The following is a 22,974-nucleotide window of genomic DNA, read 5'->3' on the forward strand; positions in this document are numbered from 1 at the left end:
TTTTATGTTTTAAGATTTACACGGGTGCAAAATAAAACACAACTGTACATGGCCGCTGTTCAACCAGAGACTGTTTATTCCCAAGAGACTTATTCTATAGACAAGACCCCCATAGACTATATATTATATAAACTATAATCATTACACCTACAACACTCCTCCCCCCTAAGCTTTCACTAACAATTTGCTTTAAAGTTTAATTAAAATTTATTTAGACACCTTACAAATTAAGACGCTGCACTGGCCTACGCATACGCCCACTCCTTTTAACTTCAGTCTGAATACTAATTGGAGATTTAGGAATACTAACTGAATCTTTCTTATTATTATTAAAAGCATTTGAACTATTAGTCGAATTATTAGAAGTCTCCAATTCGCCCTCAGATGTTGCACTTATACTAACCTCATTACCAGGAATGTCATTCTCTATCATATCTTGAGTGTTATTAGACTCGTCTTGATCGGCACGTGAATTTCTAGGCAAACATTGAGTGACATTTCTGGTAAGTATACCTCTATCAGTATTTACATCATACATTACATTTCCAACCGGTCGGTCAATAATACCTTCTAACCATTTCCTTGACTTATCATAAGATGCTACAAGTACTTTATCACCAGGTAAATATTGTTTAACTGGCTTATTACAAACAGACCGGCGAGGAATAATTACATCTTTCTTAATTAAAGATAAACGCGTACGCAATTGCCTGCCCAACATCAACTCACAAGGTGCTCTACCTGTGGTAGCATGTGGAGCCGAACGATAAGCCAACAACCACTGCTGAACACTATGATCCAAGTCCTTGTTATTAAATGTCTGTGCCAGCATGGCCTTTTTAAATGTTTGCACTCCCCTCTCCGCTAAGCCATTGCTCGCTGGATGATAAGGAGCAGTACAAATATGTCTGATATTATTATTCTTACAAAATGTAATGAACTCAGCCGATGTCCACTGTGGACCATTATCGGTAACAAACTGCTCAGGAAGGCCAAATCTAGCGAACATACTGCGTAGACATTTTATAGTGGCACTCGAGGTAGTCAATTTCATTTTGGCTACTTCAGGCCATTTCGAGTGTGCATCCATAACAATTAACCACATATGTCCCCTAAATGGACCAGCAAAATCTGCATGAAGACGTTTCCATGGCTCATTAGGCCATTCCCAGTTATGTAAATGTTTTAAGGGTGGTAAATTCCTGTTTTGGATGCATCCTTCACAATTACTTGTAATATTCTTAATGTCATTACTAATGTTGGGCCACCAAAAACAACTATTTGCTAAAGCTTGCATTTTATTAATGCCCAAATGACCAGCATGTAATTCTATCAGAACTTTAGATTTCAAACTATTAGGTATTACAATTCTGTCTCTCCAAATAATACAATCTTTAATCAAATATAGCTCTCTCTCTTTTCCTTTATAATTAAGCAATTCCTTATCAATAATTTTTGGCCAACCTTCCCTTAAATATGTAAAAACTTTACTTAACACAGGATCTCTTTGAGTATGCTTAGCTACATCAGTTAATGTTACTGGCGGGTTATCCAAAACAATGCTGTTGATGTTGCCCTCCAAATAACTTTTATCATCTTCACTACTATTTTTAATCGGTAACCTAGAAGGGAAATCAGCTGCAGCATTATTTTGAGATGTCCTATATTTAATTATATAATTATAATTAGACAAAATTAGGGACCATCTTGTCATTCTATCAGCATAAATACTACTAGCAGTTTTGCTTGGATTAAATATTGATATGAGAGGTTTATGGTCTGTTACAAGAGTGAAAGTCCTCCCTTTTAGCTTCATTGAGCGTTCTGCTTGCAAATGCAATAGGACGCTCACACACTGCATTACCTATCTTAATTTCATGAGCTAAACAAGCTCCTAAACCATACCTTGAAGCGTCACAACTCAATATCACCGGCAACTCAGGGTTATAATGAACTAATACTTGGTCTGATGCAATAGCTTTCTTGGCCCATTCATATGCTTCTACTTGTTCTTTTCCCCACTCCCATTTTCCAGAATTTTTAAGTAACTGGTACAATGGTTTTAAATTATCTGCTGCATTCTTTAAAAACTTATGATAAAAATTAATAGTACCAAGAAAACTTCGCAATTCCTTTACATTGTTAGGTTGTGGTGCCTCCAAGATAGCCCTAACATGCTCAGGTGTTTTGTGAACTCCCTCTTTGTCAATAACATGTCCACAATATTCTAATTGTGAAGACATTAGCACTGTTTTTTCTTTATTGATCTTAATATTCAATATTCTTAGTTTATTAAAAATACACTCTAATGTTTTTAAGTGACTCTTTATATCGCATGATGCAACTAATATATCATCAATAAAACAATACACGTTTGGCATATTAAAATGTTTATCCATAAAATCTTGCCATTCTTGAGGAGCTGATGCCATTCCAAACATCATGAAAGTTGGCCGATACAACCCCCACGGTGTAGTCAATGTCATCAGCTTTTGTGCCTCACCATCCATTCTCCTATTCATGTATGCTTTTCTCAAATCTATTTTACTAAATACTGTCTTAATATTATTATCATCTTTATTTAATTTAGCAAAAATATCCTCTATTACCGGGATTGGATGATGTGGCATCTCAAGATAAGGGTTAATAGTCACCTTATAGTCACCACAAATTCTTATATTCTTAGGCCCTTTTATGATACTAACAATAGGCGTCGCCCATGTCACCACCTCAGATTTATCAACCTTACACATTTTACCCTCTTTACATAATTTATCTAGTTCCCCTTTTACCAGATTTTCTAACGCATAAGGAACACGCCTAGGCTTACAAGATATAGGAGTTACATTTTCTTTTAATTTTAAAGTACCTACTGCACCTTTAATTTCCCCAGGGACCCCTGAAAATATGTCCCTATACTTATCCACTAACTTTTTAATTTCAGATTTCTCCCTTTCAATATTATTACACTGCTTCTTACAACTATTCCAATCAATTTTTATTACACTGAGCCAATCTCTACCTAACAAAGGTTTCTTACCTTCTTTCACAATAATTAATGGAGCCAAATAATCTTTATTTTTATTTTTAACTAATACTTGAGTTTTACCGATCACTGTTATATATTGACCTCCATAACCAGTTATTTTTGAAAAACAATTTGATACTTTTACATTTGGCAGTAGTGATTTATATAAAAACTCAGGTATTAATGTTACATCTGACCCGTAATCAATTTGAAATAAAATATCAACATTATTAACATTTAGTGAAATATTCCAGGGATCTGGACACTTTTCGTCAATTAATGTTACTTTATTAACCTTTACACTATCTTCATTTTGATAAAATAGTAACTCTAACCCGTAATCACAATTTTCCTTTTCTGAATACACACTGCTTTTAACCTGTAACACTGAAAATTCATCTTTATTTACCTCCTTTACTTTTCTTGACGGAAACCTCTTATGTAGATTAACCTGGGCTCGGCAGACACTCGCAATATGCCCCTTCTTATGACATTTGTAACATTCTTCTTCTCTGAACTTACACTTCGGTTTTATATGTCCCAGCTTACCACAACAATGACATTTCACCTTCACCGTCTCTTTACTTTCTTTTTGATGAGACACCTTCTGCACCTCTGCTTCTTCTTGGCCGTGCGTAATCAGCCTCGCCCCTTTCTCAGCCAGCTCCATCCCTATAGCTATGTTCACCGCTGTCGTGAAAGTTAATTTATCTTCATTAAAGAGTCTTTTTACAATATTCTCATATCGTAAGCCATGAACAAATTTATCTCTCAATGATCTTTCCAGATGTGCCCCGAAATTACACGTTTGGGCAAGCTTTTTAAGGGCCGCCACGAACTCTGCAATGGATTCATTAGGCAATTGTACTCTTTTCATAAATTTGTATGTTTCTGTAATTTCTGACTGAGTTGGTTCGATATGTCTTTCAATGAGCTCAACTAATTGTTTATAGTTTTTGCTGTCCAGACTAGACGGAAAACATAATTCTGTCAGCAATGTTACAATATCGAAGCCTATACATGAAATTAAATACTGGGGCCATTTTGCCTCGTCTATGTTGTGTATTTTCATTTTATTTTCAAACACTTGCTTGTATACTTTAAATGTGCACTTAGCCGTGGAAAACTCTTGTATTATCATTGCACTTCCCCCTGCAAGCGCCATGCTGTTTCGTAAAATTTTCTTCTTGTGTGCCGACGTGACAACACACTAATCACCGTATATACGGATTGCGGACGTGACACGTACAAATATTATTATATTGGTGATCCTCGTCGCCATTGACACATGATTTGCTACGTCATGTGCTTAGTTCCTTTTTATGTTTTAAGATTTACACGGGTGCAAAATAAAACACAACTGTACATGGCCGCTGTTCAACCAGAGACTGTTTATTCCCAAGAGACTTATTCTATAGACAAGACCCCCATAGACTATATATTATATAAACTATAATCATTACACCTACAACAGTTGTAGAGATATCATCCCAACCAGGAGCTGCAGTAGATTTTAGGGAGTTAATCACTACAATTATTTCATCTACATCTGTTAGCTCCATAACAAAAGAAGACTGCCAGTGTTCACGGTTATTAAAATTTTTAGAAGACGATAATAACAAGTTGTGTTTAATTTTGTTAGCGAGATTAGCTCCTATATTAACAAAGAATTGAGATCATTACAAACATGTTGAGGAGAAGAATCACCAAACAATAATTTTGAAGACTGAGTTCTAGTTTTCGAGGTAAAAAAATTTTATTCAGGGTATTCCATAAATGTTTAGCATTGTTACCAGCTTTACTAATTTCATGAGAATCGTATACTCTTTTAGCCTTTTTCAAAATTTTGGAACAGAAATTTCTGTAACGCTTATAAGTAATTTTAATTATTTCATTATCAGGATTTTTTTTTAGTTTTAGCATACAATAAGTCTCTGTTACGCATGCATCTCAATAAGCCTGGTGTAATCCAAGGTTTTATGATTCTTTTTCTATTCGGTATCTTCCTGATGTTTGAATTTTTAGTATATACAGGTCGGCTGCCCAAATTCAAAATGCAGTAAGTGACAAATTTTTGGAAATCAATTTTTTAGCATTTATTGTTGCAATGGAGTCATGTAAATATATATTAAAAAATTAATAAAAAATTGTCCCTTACTATGTTCGGTAAATAGCACAACATAAAAAGGGGAAGGTAGGTGAAAGGCTCACCTACAAAGTATTAAAAAAAAACTAGTAAAAGTTCATGGAACAGTTCCCAGATAATAATACGATGGAACGCCAGAAGTGTAATTAATAAAAAAAAAAACGACACAATTTATTTGTTAAATAATTATAAACCTTGTTTATTCTTTATTTCAGAAACTAGGCATAGGCCAAGTAATAATTTTAGATTTTGAAATTATAATACCATCAGAGAAGATAGGCTAGATGGTTTTGGCAGTGTAGCCTTTCTCATTGAGAAAAACTTTCCTTTTAATTTAATTAATATTACTGTACATTGCTCTGAACTTTCTATTTTGTGTCTGTATATATTTCACATATTTCTACTAATATTTTAAACGAAATAAATATGATATATATAAAATTGTATTGGAATATATATCTCTTAATAATATAGATATTTGATATTATATCCCATATATGTTTTTTTTTATTAATTTTCCTTTTCATCAAAATATATTATTTTCTTTCTTTTTATCCGGTATGAATCCTGTTATAAATTCCTCTTGCCCGCTATCCTCAATTTTTGAACATTTTTCTTAATTCCTGCTCATCATTGGCAATGCACTAAGTGCAGTCCATACAAAAAGGTCTAAGAATCGGCCAACATATATTTTTCATACAGCTAAGTTATATGGGGTTAACGCTCGCGGTATTTTTTACGTTAGTGGAAGTTGGAACGGCAATTTCAGTGGTCGCGATCGACAGCGTTGTGGGCCGCAGGTGGAACGCGCCCATCGTGACGTCAACTTGTCAGGTTGACACTATATTGTCATCTGTCACTTTAAAATAGAATATTGAAGTTGATTAAGGCAGTTTTTGGGCAGTTTTGTTTGCAATTTATTGGCTATTTACCTAATTTGATTTTTTATTATTATTGCTTGTAATTAAATAAATGTTATATGTTCTTAACAGCAATTTAAGATAGTAAAATGTTTTCCGCGTTGAAAAAACTAACTAAAAGTGGCGATGACCGCTGCCCTGCACCTATGCCAATGTCGTCTTCTCTACAAAAGAAATTTTCAAGAGGAGTACATTTTAACAGTAAATATCATGAAAATATGACAGCTTTTACAAGATACCAATATGTACAAATAGAAAATAAACCTGTATTGAAACAAATAGCAATTCTGTCCATTATAGTTCCAAATTATAATATAAATAAAATATTTATTTGACTACGCGTTGGCGCAGCGGTCACAGCGCTGTCTGCTGCGCTGGCGGTCGCGGGTTCGATCCCCGCTCACGACAGACATTTGTATTGGCCATATAGATGTTCGTCGTGGTCTGGGCATTTGTACTTGTATATTGTGTTTCCGGACACAGGAGAAAATCTGGGGCCATTGAGTGAGAAGTGTTTATTTATTTATTATTTATTTAAATAAAATATTGTTTCAGTGAAAATATTAATTAAAGGAGATAGAAATGTCGGTAAATCCTGTCTGTTACAACGTCTACAAGGTGGTCCATTCACAGAGGAATACGTGCCTACAGAACAGATTCAAGTTGCCCCTATACATTGGACATATAAAAACACTGATTATATTGTAAAAGTAAGTAATATTATTTTCTTCTATGTTAAGCTACCTGTTGGTAGAATGCAACCAATATTTACTACATTTAATAGTGATTTTTTGAAAAAAAAAATTATTGACATTTTTACTACCCATATTTGACTTCATTCAATTAAATATTTTGAGACAGAATGTTTATAATGTACTGCTTGGTGCAAAGAATTTTAGTAATAATTAGTGCATTTTTAATTTTTTATTCCTCCCATATATTAATAAATTTTTAGGTTGAAGTATGGGAAGTAGTTGATAAAGGACGTTCAAAGAAAAAACCACCTCTTGGCCTCAAACTTGAAAATCAGTCTGCCCCATCTGTAATGGAGGAGGAGTATGAAACTCCAGTATTAGATGCCACATTTTTAGATGTGTACAAGAATGCTACTGGTGTCATATTAATGCTAGATATTACAAAGCCTTGGTAAATATTAAAATGAAAATAAGCACTTGTTAATGAAGAAAAATTAAAGCATTGATTTACATTTTATACACTTTTTAGGACTTTTGAATATGTGGTAAAGGAGCTAACTCGCATACCAGCAGATTTGCCTGTTGTCATACTTGGAAATCACTGTGATATGCAACACCATCGCCAAGTACATCCCCATCACATAGAGCAAGCTATGAGCCATGCTAAAATGACTAGGTATTCTTAAAGAAATTAATTATTACTCATTACTCATTTTTTTATTCAATTATTACCTTTAATTACTTCTCTTTATTATTTTAAGATTATATATCCAGAAAGTATTACAAAAAACAGAATTTTTTTTTCAAAGTTACTTATATAATATAGGACAGCTCCAATCCGTTATGCAGAGGCTTCCATGAGAAATGGTTTTGGTTTACGATTATTACATAAATTCCTGAGTGTTCCATTTCTAAGACTGCAAAAGACAAGTTTATTGGAACAGTTACAAAGAAACCAAAAAGATATGGAAGAAATTGAAAAAGAACTTGATGATTTCCAGGTATTTTTATTAGAATTTATATACATGCTATGTTTATTAATAATTGAGTATTATTGAATTATGCTTTTTTAAATTAATTAACTGACAATAACAAAAACAAGTCAATGCATGTCAAATTTTATTTAAATTTACTGCTCCACTTTGAATAAGTAATATTATTAACTGAAGTAGGACACAGCAGGAAATATCCTGCTCTAAATCTGGAGCTGCCCGACCGGGGTAGTACCTAGATGTTACAGACAATCACAGCTAAATAATACTGCTTTCAAGCAGTTTCGTGTTCCTGTGAATAAGTAAGGTGACCAAAGCTTGTGGGGGGGATTGGGGCTATTGATTGATGCTTCTGGTGTCACAAGTGTATATAAGCTACGGTTTACGGGTACGCTTTCCATCAGGTGAGCTGTACGCTTGTTTGCCGACATATTTGTAAAATTATAGTTAACTAATATTAAACCTTTATATATATAAATATAATCAGTACTATTAATATGTATAGAAATGTACTTTTTTATTTAGAATTCTGAAGAATCCCAGTACAATCTATTCTTAGACCGTCTGGCAAATAAGAGAAGACAAAGTACAGAAGCTGAGCCACGCGTCAACACTGAACGCTCGCCGAGTATTGTCCTAGGAGCAGGAAAACCTATTATTCCACCAAATGTGAATCCACTTGTAAGAACTTTTAGTTGCTTGATACAAGGGTTGGTCAATATGTCTATGACTATTTGACTAAAACACAGGTGTTATTACATAATATCATCTAAGATCTTAACATAGTCTCTTCCGAGCTCTATATACTTCGTCTCACATCTCTCCAATTTTTCTACCCCTTCCAATAATAAAATTGCCCAAAATCCTTGTATTAAGTATTTGTTTGTGAGATGATTTCATTATAGGAACCAAATTTATTTCCACCAAGCCATTTCTTTATGTTTGAAAACAAGAAACTGTTACTCGAGGCTGGCTCAATTCATTGTATATATATTGATGGGAGAACAATTCGTAGACTAATTCATAAAAATTTTGCTATGGAAATTATTCATGTAGAAAGAGTAAACTCTTGCATAGTCTTTGTCGTAAAGATATTGAACAAATGCCTTCGATTTTTCTTCAAACCGGTATTGGATCGGTCCAATAAGTTGGCATAATATTCGCCATTGATTGCCTTCTCTCATCACTTCATTCCTTTTTAAAGGTCAACCAACATAGACTTTAATAGCTGATAAACCCACCTTGGCCTTCTTCGGTACCAATTTTTGTGGAGAAATCCACTATTTTGAATGCTGTTTGGTCTCTGGTAAATTAGTGAATGAATCCACGGTTATAAAATGATGAAAGAACTTATCCATATTGTGGTTGAAAAACACCAAACACACCTCGAAGTTTTCACACAATTACGTTTGTAATCGATTGTAAGCAAACGTGGCTCCCATCTTGAAGATAACTTCCTCACACAAAAGTGATTTTACAAATTTGCCACCACTAAACGATGAGATATGCCTATGGCTCCCGCAATCTCCAACATCAACAATCTCCGCCAACACCAACACTATTTTCGTGAATATTTTTAACGGTTTTCAGTATAGCGACCTCAATTGGGCGTCCAGAACATTCGTAGTCTCTCATGCTTATCTCACAGCCGAACTGCAACGAAATTCAGAAACCACTTTTTTACAATTGAATTTGATGGTGCAGAGTCACTATAGTATTTATCAAGCTAACTCTTGGTTTGAGTGATGGATTCTCAGCAAAAATAATGCATAATGCACACATGAAATTCACTTTATTCCATTTTCTCTGGTCTGCCTCTCTCGTCTGCTATAAATAGCCGAGGCGTAGTTTTTTCGAAAATTTGACAGGAGTAAACTGAAAGGTGCCAGTTGTGTTTTCACTTACGAAACAGAAAATTCAAAAAGTCACAGACATTTACCCACCCTTGTATAAAAATAATTTAAGAGCCTGAAGTGTAATGCACTTTTTTTAACAATATTTTCATATTGATGGATCTTTAGTTATATAACAATGTGCAATTAACAAAGTAAAAATAAAATGTAACTATGTATTTTGACGACCGCTCTGGTGTAATGCTATTTATTTCCGGTCTGGTTGTTAGTCCTTGTGGGTCTCCCCACCGTGCCTCGTAGAGCACGTTAAGCTGTCGGTCCCGGTTGTTATCATGTACACCTGATAGCGATCGTTACTCATAGTAGGGAATATAACTGCCAACCCGCAATAGAGCAGAGTGGTGGATTAAGCTCCGATCCTTCTCCTACATGGCGAAAGAAGCCTATGCCCAGGTGTGGGACATTATGGACTGAAGCATAAGTATATTTGAAAATTAACAATATTGTCTTTTTCTATAGTTGGCTCAATCTCTAAATCCTACTGTAGGAAAAATACAGAGTTATGAAAACGCTGAAATAAAACAAACCCAATATGTAAGTTCAGAGTTAATAAAAAGCAAACCACCAGTTAGTATGGACATGACCCCATCTAAGTTACCTCAAAACAGGTGAGTGGTTTTGCTGAAAGTATATTATTATTAATAGAAATTATGAACTTATACTAATATTTAAATCAATTATACTGACTATTCTGCTATGTACTTCAAACATATAAATATTTTATCGATTCTACTTTTCCTGATAACGTGATCTTGACCCTATGCATATACTTATATGTTCTACTACTCTTTGCGCCGTTAAGTAATAAGTCATATTGTTATATTTTCTATTTTGTTGAATCGGTACAAAATTAAACACTAAACTTCGAAAATAAATAATAACTTATGTCTTTCAGTGTTCCTAGTACTCCCTCCGGCACAAACATATCTATGTCAGGGTCTTCTGGGGCTTTGGAAGAGTTTTATGCAGGTACCTTAGATAGCAGCTTTCTGGAAGATCTCGGACCCATGACCAATAACCAAGAAATAAGCTATGAAAGTGACAGGTAACAAAATATTTAAATTTGTATATAATTTTACATTAGTTTATTATTACAATAATAAACAAATCTAAGTACAATATAAAAGTATATTTTAATAATAACTTATTCCATACGGTATTTATAAATTTCAAGATTTTGTAGGGATAATTATAAAATGTATAATATTTTGTAAAAAAACAACATATTTACGATTACAAGCAGTATCTATGATACTTTTTAAAACTATTTATTTGTTTAGTGATGTTTTATTTGTAACTGCCTAAACCCGGGACTTAGTTGCGTACTTTAAGAGCCATTTCACAAAAATCGGTAATAATCCGCGGAATTGTAACATTTTGACGTCGTTAATCTCAGTATTGGATGCAATAGTATAATTTCTATTTTTGAAATGTAATAGAGCAACCGTCGTTGTAGTAACATAATGAATCAGAATTTTGATTTATATTGTGTATACAACATTATTAACATTTTCATCAGCCGCCTCTCTGGTTAAATGAACGAACAGTATACTTTAAAGTTCTATTTTTCAATAACCTCTACCTTGAAACTGTTAAAAAATATATGTTAATATGTGGAATAAGTTTTAGTTGATACATAATTGAGAATTATTTCCATTTGTATCTCCGTTAATCTATAATAAAATTTTAAAGTTACGAATATTATCCAAATGAGTACAGTATTGAAAGCGATATTTTTCTTAGAAAACTAAGAAATTTTAACGAACTATCTATACCAAAGTAAACGTACATCATTTAAGAACATAAAAAAATAATTTAATTATTTAATTATTTTTAACACCTTTTGTATTAAAAATAAAAAATAGTATATAATACCACGCATCAAACCCACTAAATCAGTCGAGTGCCAGTACTTAGATACCTCTAAGAGCGCTGGCGCTGGCAGATCTACACCAAATTCTGCACAGCTGTCTCTTTCGCTCACACGCGCCAAGAACTTGTTAGTGTGATACACCGCACTTGATACTTTTATAAAAATAACAAAATATACGAAAATTACTGTAAAATAATATAATAATAATTTCTGTAAACAAATGTATTATTTAAAAAAAATTTACTCACATTATCAATACTAATAGGCATTTAAATCTGTTTGTTGGTGTCATGGAGTAAAAAAATTAAAACTGGCAAAATTTGATGGTCTACTTGCATCCAACACTGTGCAACTCACATTCACACTCAGATTTTCTGGAGTATAATAAAAGGCTATTTTATTTATATCGTAAATATTCGATTCATTCGTAAACTCAAAACACTAAATCAATTTTAAAAATTTTTTTTTTGTAAAATTGATTTTTTCTTTTTGTGTTTAATTTATTGACTGTTGTTATATATTTAGTAGTATAGTTATTATTGACATTAAAAAAAAAAAAAATTGTGTAAAAAACATTTTAAAATATAGTTATTAATTCTTATTATACATTACAAAATGATCAAGATGCTTTTTTGGTAGTAAGCCGGCGATAAATTGGGGGATTTATCGTCGGCATTACACGGTCCCGAGGAGGAAGGTGACCTTGGTGTCGAGGGAGCCTCTCGGAGGTCACTTATGCAACGGACCGTGGTTTGGGCAAACGCCAGCGGGATCGGAGAAGTGCTCAGCGTCCCTGTGGTCCCGCCCTAGGCGAAAGAAGGAACACCCCAGGTGTTTTAGTCCATGCAAATCGGCCCGCGGCTCCCCCTGGCCGTGGGTATCCGTTAGGGATTACCCCTGGGTCAAAAAAAATGATTATTTAGTTGGCGTACTATACCAAGTAGCACAAAAATTGCGCGGCACGTGCGACTCTCGCGATGCGACCAAATTTACCTAAATTTGCACAGCGAAAAATTGTGAAATGGCTCTTAAGACTATGTACACGTATGTGAAACGTAGTAGTAAGTAGTACGTAACTGTACTCCCCTCTTCTAAGAGAACCGTGTTTATTTCGGTATTAAAAGTAAAAAATTAATTAATTAAGTGTCCTACGTCATTACATGATATCAAATCATACTAGGTCACTTATGAGGAATAACTTACAAGTCCGTCGCTTAAAGAGAAAGATATAGTTCGCGTCATGTAAAAAGAACGCTGGCCTTGAAGCTGTGCAGAAGCGATTTATCGGTCTATTTGGTGGTATGGGGTAGGGGGCGGGCGTGTTTATTACGTGTCGCATGCTTGCCGGTGTGCTATTGGTTGGACAGTTCGACGTCGACTCAAAATACTATCAGTATTTACAGTGTTGCCAACTCTTGAAAAAACTTTTTCGTACTGTCCATTTTTCGGAACAGTCTTATTTGGTAAACAAACCACTGTCAATCATAATTCACGTTTTTTCCGCATTTATCACCCACTTTCACAACACATTAGCAAACGGACCCTTGTAAAACTCCATTTACTATTTATTTCACTAAAAAATAAATATCAATTTATCATTTTAAATACATAAAAACTATTAAAATACGAATATCGAGAGTGCAGATAATTAATATTTTTGAATACGACATTTTAATAACTAAAAAATTTGTTATTGCTTTTGTTTAAAAAAAATGTAATTTTGAAAATTGATAATTATTATACTTACATTAGCAATAGTATTTCTATTATTTTTACTGTACTAATAACCATTAAAGGAAGCCGCGAGTGAAAGTCTAATTAAAAAATAAAACAGTAGTACTTTTGTGCGCGAGTGTACCCATGCGCAAACGCACCCTCTCCATTTTCCTTCAGCGTTCTTTTTACATGACGCGAACTATACCCCAGGATTTGATCAAGACGTAGTAAACTAATTCATTGTGTAAATGAAGAGGATGTAACACAGGTCACATACTGCGAATGTCCCGTGGAGGGAGACAGATTGTAGTAAATATAGAGCAATAAAAAAAATCATGTCCCATTTTTAACCGACTTCAAATAAGGAGGAGGTTACTCAATTCCACCGTATATATATATATATATATTTATGTATGTTCGGGGATAACATTGTTGCTTATAAACCGATTTTGATAATTCTTTTTTTGTTGCAAAGGAGATATTCCAAGTGTGGTACCATGATAAGGAAACCAGGATCTGATGATGGGCTCCCAGAAAAATCGAGGGAAACGCTCGAAAATCGTAGTGACGACTAGTGCGTTTGTTAATTTCTTTCGTCTGCTTACGTTGCATTACTTGTCAATGTAATTGAAGTCGTTTTTTTTCGTTAAACACAATTATCATTAAAACTCGTTCACTAGTTAAAGCTTGATGTGCGGTCACAACACAGATAAAAAATAAACGAATACATGCAGTTTTTGATTTAGTACTGTAACTATATAATAGTTAAATATCAACCAAAATATTTTCAATGTGCAGAATTGGGCATGTTAGTTTTAATATAATAATAAATTAATAGTTTTTTTTTATTATTTTATTACAATGCTTCTTGTGTTTTCCAGTGATGAGGATAACACAATAAATCCTAAAGTAATAGTAGAAGAAGATGATCTAGACATTGAAGGCACCCCACAAGTAAATACTATAGCAGCTGTAGATAGTGCGAAAACTGAATCTAGTTCATTAAATGAAGATAGTTTAAGAAATTCGTTCATAAAACAAACAATAATAAATAAAAACCATGAAAATAATGACAGTTTGTCTATATTAGGCAGTGGAAACATACACATTCATAATGATTATCCAATGTGGACTGAGGATTCAAGTGTGCGAAGATCTCCAGAAGGTAATACATGTTTAGTAATTGTGTAGTATTATTATTGCGTGATTAAAATATAATATCTTTTATGTATTCTTTCAGGCGGCGAAGATCCGGATATAGCAAAAGAACCTGATGTGAAGGTAAGTCTATTGTGAAAATGTAGTAAATTAATTTCAAGATTTATTAATTATTTGATTTAGGTGTGTGCAATTATTGGTTATACAAACCTCAGTTATCATTATCTTATACCTTGACTGAGTAGGCTCTACAGTGAATTTACATCATAAGTCAATAGACGTGTTTGCAGATAACTATAGTCTGTTTGTTTTCGCTACGGACTAAATTGACATAAGCTGTGTTGCTAGTTTTTTGCGAATAATTAATATGCCGCTACCGTAACTTTACGTAATTTACAATCTAATATCGTTTTTCGGTAATAATTACAAAAATGTGTCTTTAGAATTTCAGAATGTGGCGACAACATGGCATGGTATAGATATAATAAATGAAACACACTTATTTTCTTAATTATTTATTAATTTTAGTAATCACATGCAAATTAAGGCTATCCTTTAGATTAAGAACCAACAAATTAAGGGGTTTTCGGGGTCGGAGGGTAGAGGGTGGAGGGGGAGCTACACTAGGTAACACTGCCATCATTCGGTGTTATGTTGTCTATGTCATTTATGTCAGTTCGTATTGTTTGTTGATCTTGCAGTCAAGATCGGTTTTACGTACTCCTGTTCGAAAATAACATGTGAAATGTGAAATAAACGTGTAAAAGCAAAGCTGCGCTTCTTCTAATCTCAAACCTAACCATGGATATATCCATAATATCTCCATAACCATGGGGTTCCAAAGGGTAGCAGTAGTATTGGAGGTAGCGCCCCTCCACCCTCCCTCCCCTTCTACCCCCAAAATCCTAAATTTCGATAGCTCTTAATCTAAATTAATAATCAGAATCAGGTAATGACTCCGTACCTGAATGTGCCGAATTGTCCGAGTCGTCACCTACTTCAATAATAAATAAATCTGTCGGTAATGTCGTCGACAATATGACCTAGAGTACTCATTTTGTCTTTAACTTTCCAGCGCTGTGGAGTCACTAGACGAAGCCCTTCCTCGAAAAGACTTCGTACTTCGGTCATTTTAAACGTTTTATTGTTTTTTGCGACATGCCCCTTTACCTGAGACCACACCAATTCAATTGGGTTTAGCTCGCAATGGCAAAGGAGGCAGTCGCAAAATGGTGACTCCCCGTTCAGCGGCCATTTTATCGACGACATATCTCTCATGGGCTTTTTTGTGGTGCCGTGCAATTTCCATTAGTTCAGCTTTTAACATTTTGTTATCAAAGTTTATATTCTTTGACTTAAGCCACTCTTGTATTTGACCAGCTAGAAGTGGGTAACGATTCCAATTTTCTGGTGTGGTACGGAGCATTGTCAATAACAAGTACTGAATTTTCTTTTAATTTAGGGAGAATATTTTTTAACCATTTTTCGTATTCGTCGCTATTAATTTCCTTATGATAATCTTGTAGTCCCTTTTTTGCTTCTAACATCCATGAAACCTTCCTCGCTTCCTACATGTGAAACTACAAGTCTTCTCCCTTTGCCCCAAGGCCCTTTCAACCCAGTGGTTAAACCCTCCAAGAAAGCCTGTTGTTTTGATTTTATATTAGTATCCACCCAGTGTTTACTCTCGGTATGGCCTAAAATTATTAACATTTTTTCAACATCATGCACATGTACTAAAAATATTATTTTTTTTTTTTTTTCGTAATTCTGTACCTCTACTAATTCTTAGGAAAAATATTAATATATTATTAGGTTTTGAAATAATTTTAGAAATATGGTATCGTTAAATATTTGAATATAAAATGAATTTTACTTTCGTCTATGGCTGGTTAATATTGTTCATTCATTTGCTCTTTGTGTCACTTTACTAAACTTACAATATTACTCTATTGCCTGTGGTCGGAAGTACGCCATATTTGTTTACTAAATAAGGCTGTTCCAAAAAAATTGAATATAATTAATTAAAAGGTTGCCTGGAAGAGATCGCTCATTAGCGATAAGGCCGCCTTTTGTACTTAACTCCTGGGCTAAGATCTAGACTAGGAAAAACCGAATTAGAAAAACCGAATTATGGGGTTTTTGGGTGTGGAGGGCGGAGGGTGTAGGGGAATCTATACAAGGTAACACTGTCACACCTCAAAACCCCATGGTTATGGAGATATCCATGGTTAAAGTTTTGAGGTTAGAAGAAGAATTTAAAGCTGTTATAATACCTTTGAGCTCGTACTGTTTGCATTGTGTGACAAATCGACACTTTTAAACAAAATAACGCGTCAGACATAATACTCTAATAAAATTAGTAACATTGCGTGCTAGAATATAGGTTTAGAAATTCGAAAAATACTCAAAACTGAATCGGAGCACCCCACTGTCCACGTGGTCTTGGCCTGTCCTACCCCTAGAGTGTTTTTTTTATGCCGCGGAGGGAGGGCAGCCCTCGCCCGCCGTGCGAAAGCGCGCGAACGAATGCGTAGAGGAGCGGCTTCGGCGACCAGCCTCCGCTGCGGAACGGAGCATGAGTGAGCGTGCTTTCGCACGCAAGGGCGGAAGGGCTGCACTTCCTGCAGCGCCGAAGCCAAGCGTTCCTCTAACTTTCGAAATTCTTCTTCTAACCTCAAAACTTTAATCATGGATATCTCCATAACCATGGGGTTCTGAGGTGTGACAGTGGTACCAGGGGTAGCGTCCCCCCCCCTTCCCCCCCACGGTCCCCAAATTCGGTTTTACCTAATGTAAAGCTTTACCAACTCCTGTTTTTATTTTTGTATTTTTGCTCACTCTTGGTGTACAATAAAGAGTTTTTATTATTATTATTATTATTAAAAGGTTATTCAATTTAAAAATTGAATAACCTTCATTAATCCATGTTTCATCCTGATAATATATAGACCGACCTTCTCTGCGGTATTGTTTTATTTGGTTCAGGTACCGATGACGCTATAAAATTATGTCTTCACGATCTATTAATGCACTGCGTCGTTTTCTAGTCATATATTTAAAATTTAGATGCTTTAATACTTTATACAAAATACTTCGAGACAATGACGGGAGTTCTTGGTCATCATTTACAGCTTGAAGAATCTAAACATATTGAATATTGTCTGATTAAGTAATCACTAAAGTCTAATAGAACTAAAAAATTAAATGAATGTTAAAATAAAAATAATAATACTACCTTGTTCAAGGATGGTTTTTCATTTCTATAAAAGAAATCGTGCATTTTTCGACGTATAGCCGAAAGAGTGAAATCGTCCAGTTTATCTTTATAATTTGCCTTACGTGCAACTTTTGGACCGCTCAAATTCTCATTTTCCTTGTGCTCCTTGAGCACTTTGTATACCGAACTCCTGGCTATGTTCAAAATTTCAGCTGTTTTTAAAACACATTCGTTTTTCTTCGGCGTTTCGGTTGGAAATTCTGTCTTCTTTTCAGTGTAAACATATTTGTACGCGTTCATTATCATGTTTTTTTCACTTTCGGTGAAAGAAATATGTTTGTGTCTTTTTCTTGGCGAAAAGTTTTCTTCGTCGCGCTTACGCGACGAATTTGAGGGCTGATCGTCCATTATATATGGCTCAAACAAAATAGCAAAACTTAACAACAACAAAAAAAACAACGTAACAAAAAACAAAACAAACAAACTCAACGAAAATGTAACAAATAACACGTGAAATCGCATACGACAACGGGCGCATTCGAACACTTCAGAGGTTGAAGGACGAATGCCATGTATTCAAAACGGTGCCGTGTTTTCGTTTTTTATGACATGGCATGGCGTATATTTCAACAAAAAATAAATCATTGTTGTATTTACTCAGTTTAGAGAGTAATTAAAATTAAGAAATATATACTTATATTTTTATTTGTGATGTTTCGTAGTTACCATAATTTTTAAAAAATTCGTCCATTGTCAATTAATAATAACATTATGTGGTAAAAATAAAAAGTTACGATTCATAAAACCGGTATCGGTATACTATTACTTAAAAGCTGGTATCATTATTTCGAAAATTGACATTTGCATGTGTCAATTTAGTCCGTAGCGAAAAAAAAGGGTATAGTAACATTTAAGAAAAAACTTTTTTTTTTTTTTTACATAATACACTTTATTGTACACCAAAAAACAGAAATGATACATAGCAAAGAAAGAAAAATATTAATTATTTAGTAGTAATTATTTACATACCAACAAATGTTTATATATTTTTAGATTAATAGAAATTTCAGCGTCAAACTAACCATTCATAATATGACTTATTTTCTTTATTTTCCTTATTTTGCATCGTTACATCTAAACTAGGCATAGCCTGTATCTTAGATGTAAGTCTCCTTCGCTACATATTTAAAGCAAAAATTTAAATTACATGCTCATCACAAGTACACTATTTGTAATAACATTCTAACAAAATGTAACAATAATAAATGTGAGGGTAGAGTAACAATTACATTGTGTTCAACCTAAAACGTATAGTTTGACAACAACAACTATAAACTTATTCACGTTTCTATGTATTATTTATTTCAATTTATTTTTTAGATATAGTTACTATGTATTTTTACAGATTTTCCATTTATATTCATGTATTATGCATACTATTGTTTGTATGTTAGGTGTTTGCGTGTGTGTATGTGTGTGTATATGTCGTGCATGTATGTGTGCGTGCGTATTGAGCATGTGTGTTTAAGTGTACATGTTTTAACTCATGCGTATGTGTGTGTGTGTGTGTGTGTGTGTGTGTGTATCTGTATTGTGTGTGTGTGTGCGTGTTTACCTTATTAGCGTGAACATCTTTTCAATATCGTAATAATTCTGAACTTTTAAAAAGTTATTAAGTTTTTCTTTACATTTTTTGTTATTTAAAGGGTAAATGTTAATAATAGCATTAATCTTATTATAGAGTGAAGGGCCCAGATAGGATTGAAATTTTTGCGCAAATCTTGTTTTATGGGGCGAAAGATAGCAAACCTTATCTTTACGACGAACTGATGCTATTTCTTCTGAAAAAACTAATTTTGAGTGCTGAGCTATAATGGTTTCTTTAATAAATAATTGCCTAACGGTGAGGACGCCACAGTTAGTGTAAAGATCTTTAGTAGGGTATCTAAAAGGTTTAAACGTCATTACTTTAAGTAGTGCTCTCTGTGCACGTTCAAGTTCAATCATGTGCGTTTTACAGGTACCGCCCCACGATGTTATACAATATAATATTATAGATTGTGCTAGTGCATAGTATACTGATTTCAACAAATTAAATTCCGCTATATGGCGTAACGTTTTAAATACGTAGATTAATTTTCTAGTTCTTTTGGCAAGTAAATTTATATGACTCTTCCATGAAAATGTGTCATCCAGTTGTACTCCTAGATAATTAATAGTTTCGGTTTTAGTGAGACACATACAAGAGCAAGTAGAATTTTGCATGGACCTTGAGCCACAAGAGTGAAACCGTATAGGGTACTCACCGTCTCCCGGGATACACCGTTTAGATATGCCAAAATATATAACTTTGGTTTTTGAGACATTAAGTGTGAGAGAGTTATTTTGCATCCATTTGGACACTATACCTAGTCCAGTCTCTGCCAGTGTTGTAGCATCTTCCCAGATTTTGTCATAAAAAACCAGAACAGTGTCATCTGCATATGTGATTATTTTACAGTTCGGTAAATTAAGATTGCACAATTCATTAATATATATATATTAGAAATAGGCTAGGACCAAGAACGCTTCCCTGAGGAACCCCGTACGATATATCTGTATCAGTACTATAATAATCTCCCAGCTTAACCTTTTGCTTGCGGTTACTTAAATAATCGGTGAATAATTTGTGTACAGTGCCACGAATACCAATACACTCCAACTTCCTCAGCAGTATGGGAATAGAAACCGTGTCAAAGGCTTTGGCCAGATCCAGAAACACTCCTACACATTTAAACTTTTTATCCAGCTGAGCTCCTACAAATTCACAGAGATCAGAAACAGCGTCCTTAGTCGATTTCCCGGCTCTGAAACCATACTGGTTGTTTGAGAGAATGTTTTCTTTATCTAAATATGAAAGAAGTTTTTTATTTATAATTTTCTCTAGTATTTTAGCGAACACTGTTAAAATCGAAATTGCTAAAATTGCTTGATTCCTCAATAGAAGCTGTCTAGTACTAGTATGAATTTCTATCCATCCTATGTTTTTTTTGTTTGTCTCACACACCATTTTAACCATAACATAAAAAAAATGTTTAAAAATTTGAATTTAAGCATATGATGGATAATCTAAGATGTAACCGTCTTTATGAGTAACTACTAGTAAACCTAAGCGTAAAACTCATTGTATTTTTTGGTTGTTCTTATTAAATATATAACTAATTAAATTCGCTAATATCAGTTGTCCTAGTAAAATTTATAACAGTCAAGAATTTTAGTGCTACCATATATACTATGCATGCATTTTAATAAGATGTTAGTCCGAATTTGTGGGAAAAAATAAAGAAATGTTACAATAAATAAAAACATTTGTAATAAGTCGAAGACAATTGAAAATTTACATTAACGTGTTTTCATAAACTTTTAGGTCGAGAAAAAGCATAAAAAGAAGAAATCAAAGGATAAAGAGAAAGGAGAAAACAGTGATAAAACAGAACGGAAGGAAAGAAAACATAAGAATAAAAAGTCAAAAGAAAAACAGCCCCACCCACAGGAAGATTTGCTTGCGCCCTCGATGACTACCGCATTTAATTACGAAGAATACGATAGTATTTCATGAATATGTATCTACAATAATTTCTAAATAAGTTGTGCTTGAAAAAGTAGGACATTTGTACAATCATCATCATAATCATTATTTCAGCCTACTACAGTCCACTGCTGGACATAGGCCTCCACAAGTTTGAGCCAAAAATGGCGCGAACTCATGTGTTTTGCCCATAGTCATCACGCTGGGCAGGCGGGTTGGTGAACGCAAAATATCAAAATCACATAATATTTATAAATATTATTTAATTATATAAATTGTTTTGATACTAGAACTAAATATACTATTTATTATGATAATGTAATTATCGAGTGGTGTTACCAGTGATAAATATACATAAATCACGATATATTTATGTATTTGTAAAGAAATATTATGTTTCCTTTGTATGTAATTGTAGTCCAATTATATGTAAATGTAGTATTTTTTTCAATGTTTAATGTCATGCTTCAGAATTCTATATAATTAGGGAATGTTTTGTAAGTGAACGCAATCTTTAAATTGAAACTGTAGGCTCAGTTCCAATCCTTGACTTATGGACGAAACGTTTTTTGAATAGGAACCGGGCTTCAGACTTTCAAGAATTACACAGTTTTAAAATTAAGAGCAAATTAGCATATTCCAACGACTATAAAAAAGAAATCTTCGGTTTATTTTTCATTATAGATGAAAAGATACTAAATGATTATAAACTAGCTCGACTTCGTCTGCGTCTTGGATCTTTACATGTTCAACATGATTCTTATACGTTTTATTACCTTTTTTATTTATGAACCGATTGACATGAAGCAGACACTAAATATTAAGTGAAGCTTACCACAATATTTTAATGAAAACCACATCTAAATCGGATAAGCCGTTTCTGAGATTAGCTGATTTTTTAACCGACTTCCAAAAAAGGAGGTTCTCAATTCGACTGTATTTTTTTAACCGACTTCCAAAAAAGGAGGAGGTTCTCAATTCGACTGTATTTTTTTTTAATGTATGTTACATCAGAACTTTTGACCGGGTAGACCGATTTCGACAAATTTTGTTTTAATCGAAAGGTTTTGTGTGCCAATTGGTCCCATTTAAATTTATTTGAGATCTAACAACTACTTTTCGAGTTATATCTAATAATGCGTTTTTACTTGACGCTTTTTTCGTCGACCTACGTTGTATTATACCACATAACTTTCTACTGGATGTACCGATTTTGATAATTCTTTTTTTGTTGGAAAGGGGATATCCTTAGTTTGGTACCATGATAAGGAAACCAGGATCTGATGATGGGATTCTAGACAAATCGAGGGAAACTCTCGAAAATCCGCAATAACTTTTTACTGGGTGTACCGATTTTGATAATTTTTAATTTAATCGAAAGCTGATGTTTATCATGTGGTTACATATAAATTTTATCGAGATCTGATAACTACTTTTTGAGTAATCTTTGATAACGCGTAGTCGCTTGACTATTTTTTCGTCGATCTACGTTGTATTACTTGTCGATGTAATTGAAGTCGGTTTTTTTTTTCGTTTGCGAGCAAACACAATTATTTTATGTATGTTACATCAGAACTTTTGACCGTGTGGACCGATTTCGACAAATTTTTTTTTAATCGAACGGTGGTGTGTGCCAATTGGTCCCATTTAAATTTATTTGAGATCTAACAACTACTTTTCGAGTTATATCTAATAATGCGTTTTTACTTGACGCTATTTTCGTCGACCTACGTTGTATTATAACC

The 22,974-nt window shown here is 33.8% G+C and overlaps 2 protein-coding genes across 2 annotated transcripts; one reads left to right on the forward strand and one right to left on the reverse strand.

Moving 5' to 3' along the window:
• Positions 1-220: 220 nt before the first annotated feature.
• On the reverse strand, positions 221-4,193 carry LOC123661595 (uncharacterized protein K02A2.6-like). The gene is made up of 3 exons (XM_045596553.1): positions 2,610-4,193; positions 1,906-2,267; positions 221-1,661 (listed from the first exon to the last, which is right to left on the reverse strand). The coding sequence occupies exons 1-3, from the start codon at positions 4,191-4,193 to the stop codon at positions 221-223; spliced, it is 3,387 nt and encodes a 1,128-aa protein (XP_045452509.1).
• A 1,830-nt stretch (positions 4,194-6,023) lies between these two features.
• Positions 6,024-21,305, forward strand: LOC123665059 (rab-like protein 6). Its single transcript, XM_045599412.1, has 11 exons — positions 6,024-6,295; positions 6,650-6,804; positions 7,050-7,240; positions 7,319-7,465; positions 7,616-7,790; positions 8,307-8,462; positions 10,154-10,302; positions 10,590-10,739; positions 14,165-14,448; positions 14,524-14,564; positions 21,068-21,305. The coding sequence occupies exons 1-11, from the start codon at positions 6,184-6,186 to the stop codon at positions 21,257-21,259; spliced, it is 1,752 nt and encodes a 583-aa protein (XP_045455368.1). The 5' UTR covers positions 6,024-6,183; the 3' UTR covers positions 21,260-21,305.
• The last annotated feature ends 1,669 nt before the right edge of the window (positions 21,306-22,974 follow it).

Source organism: Melitaea cinxia, chromosome 2, assembly GCF_905220565.1.
Source record: "Melitaea cinxia chromosome 2, ilMelCinx1.1, whole genome shotgun sequence".
NCBI lineage: Eukaryota > Metazoa > Arthropoda > Insecta > Lepidoptera > Nymphalidae > Melitaea > Melitaea cinxia.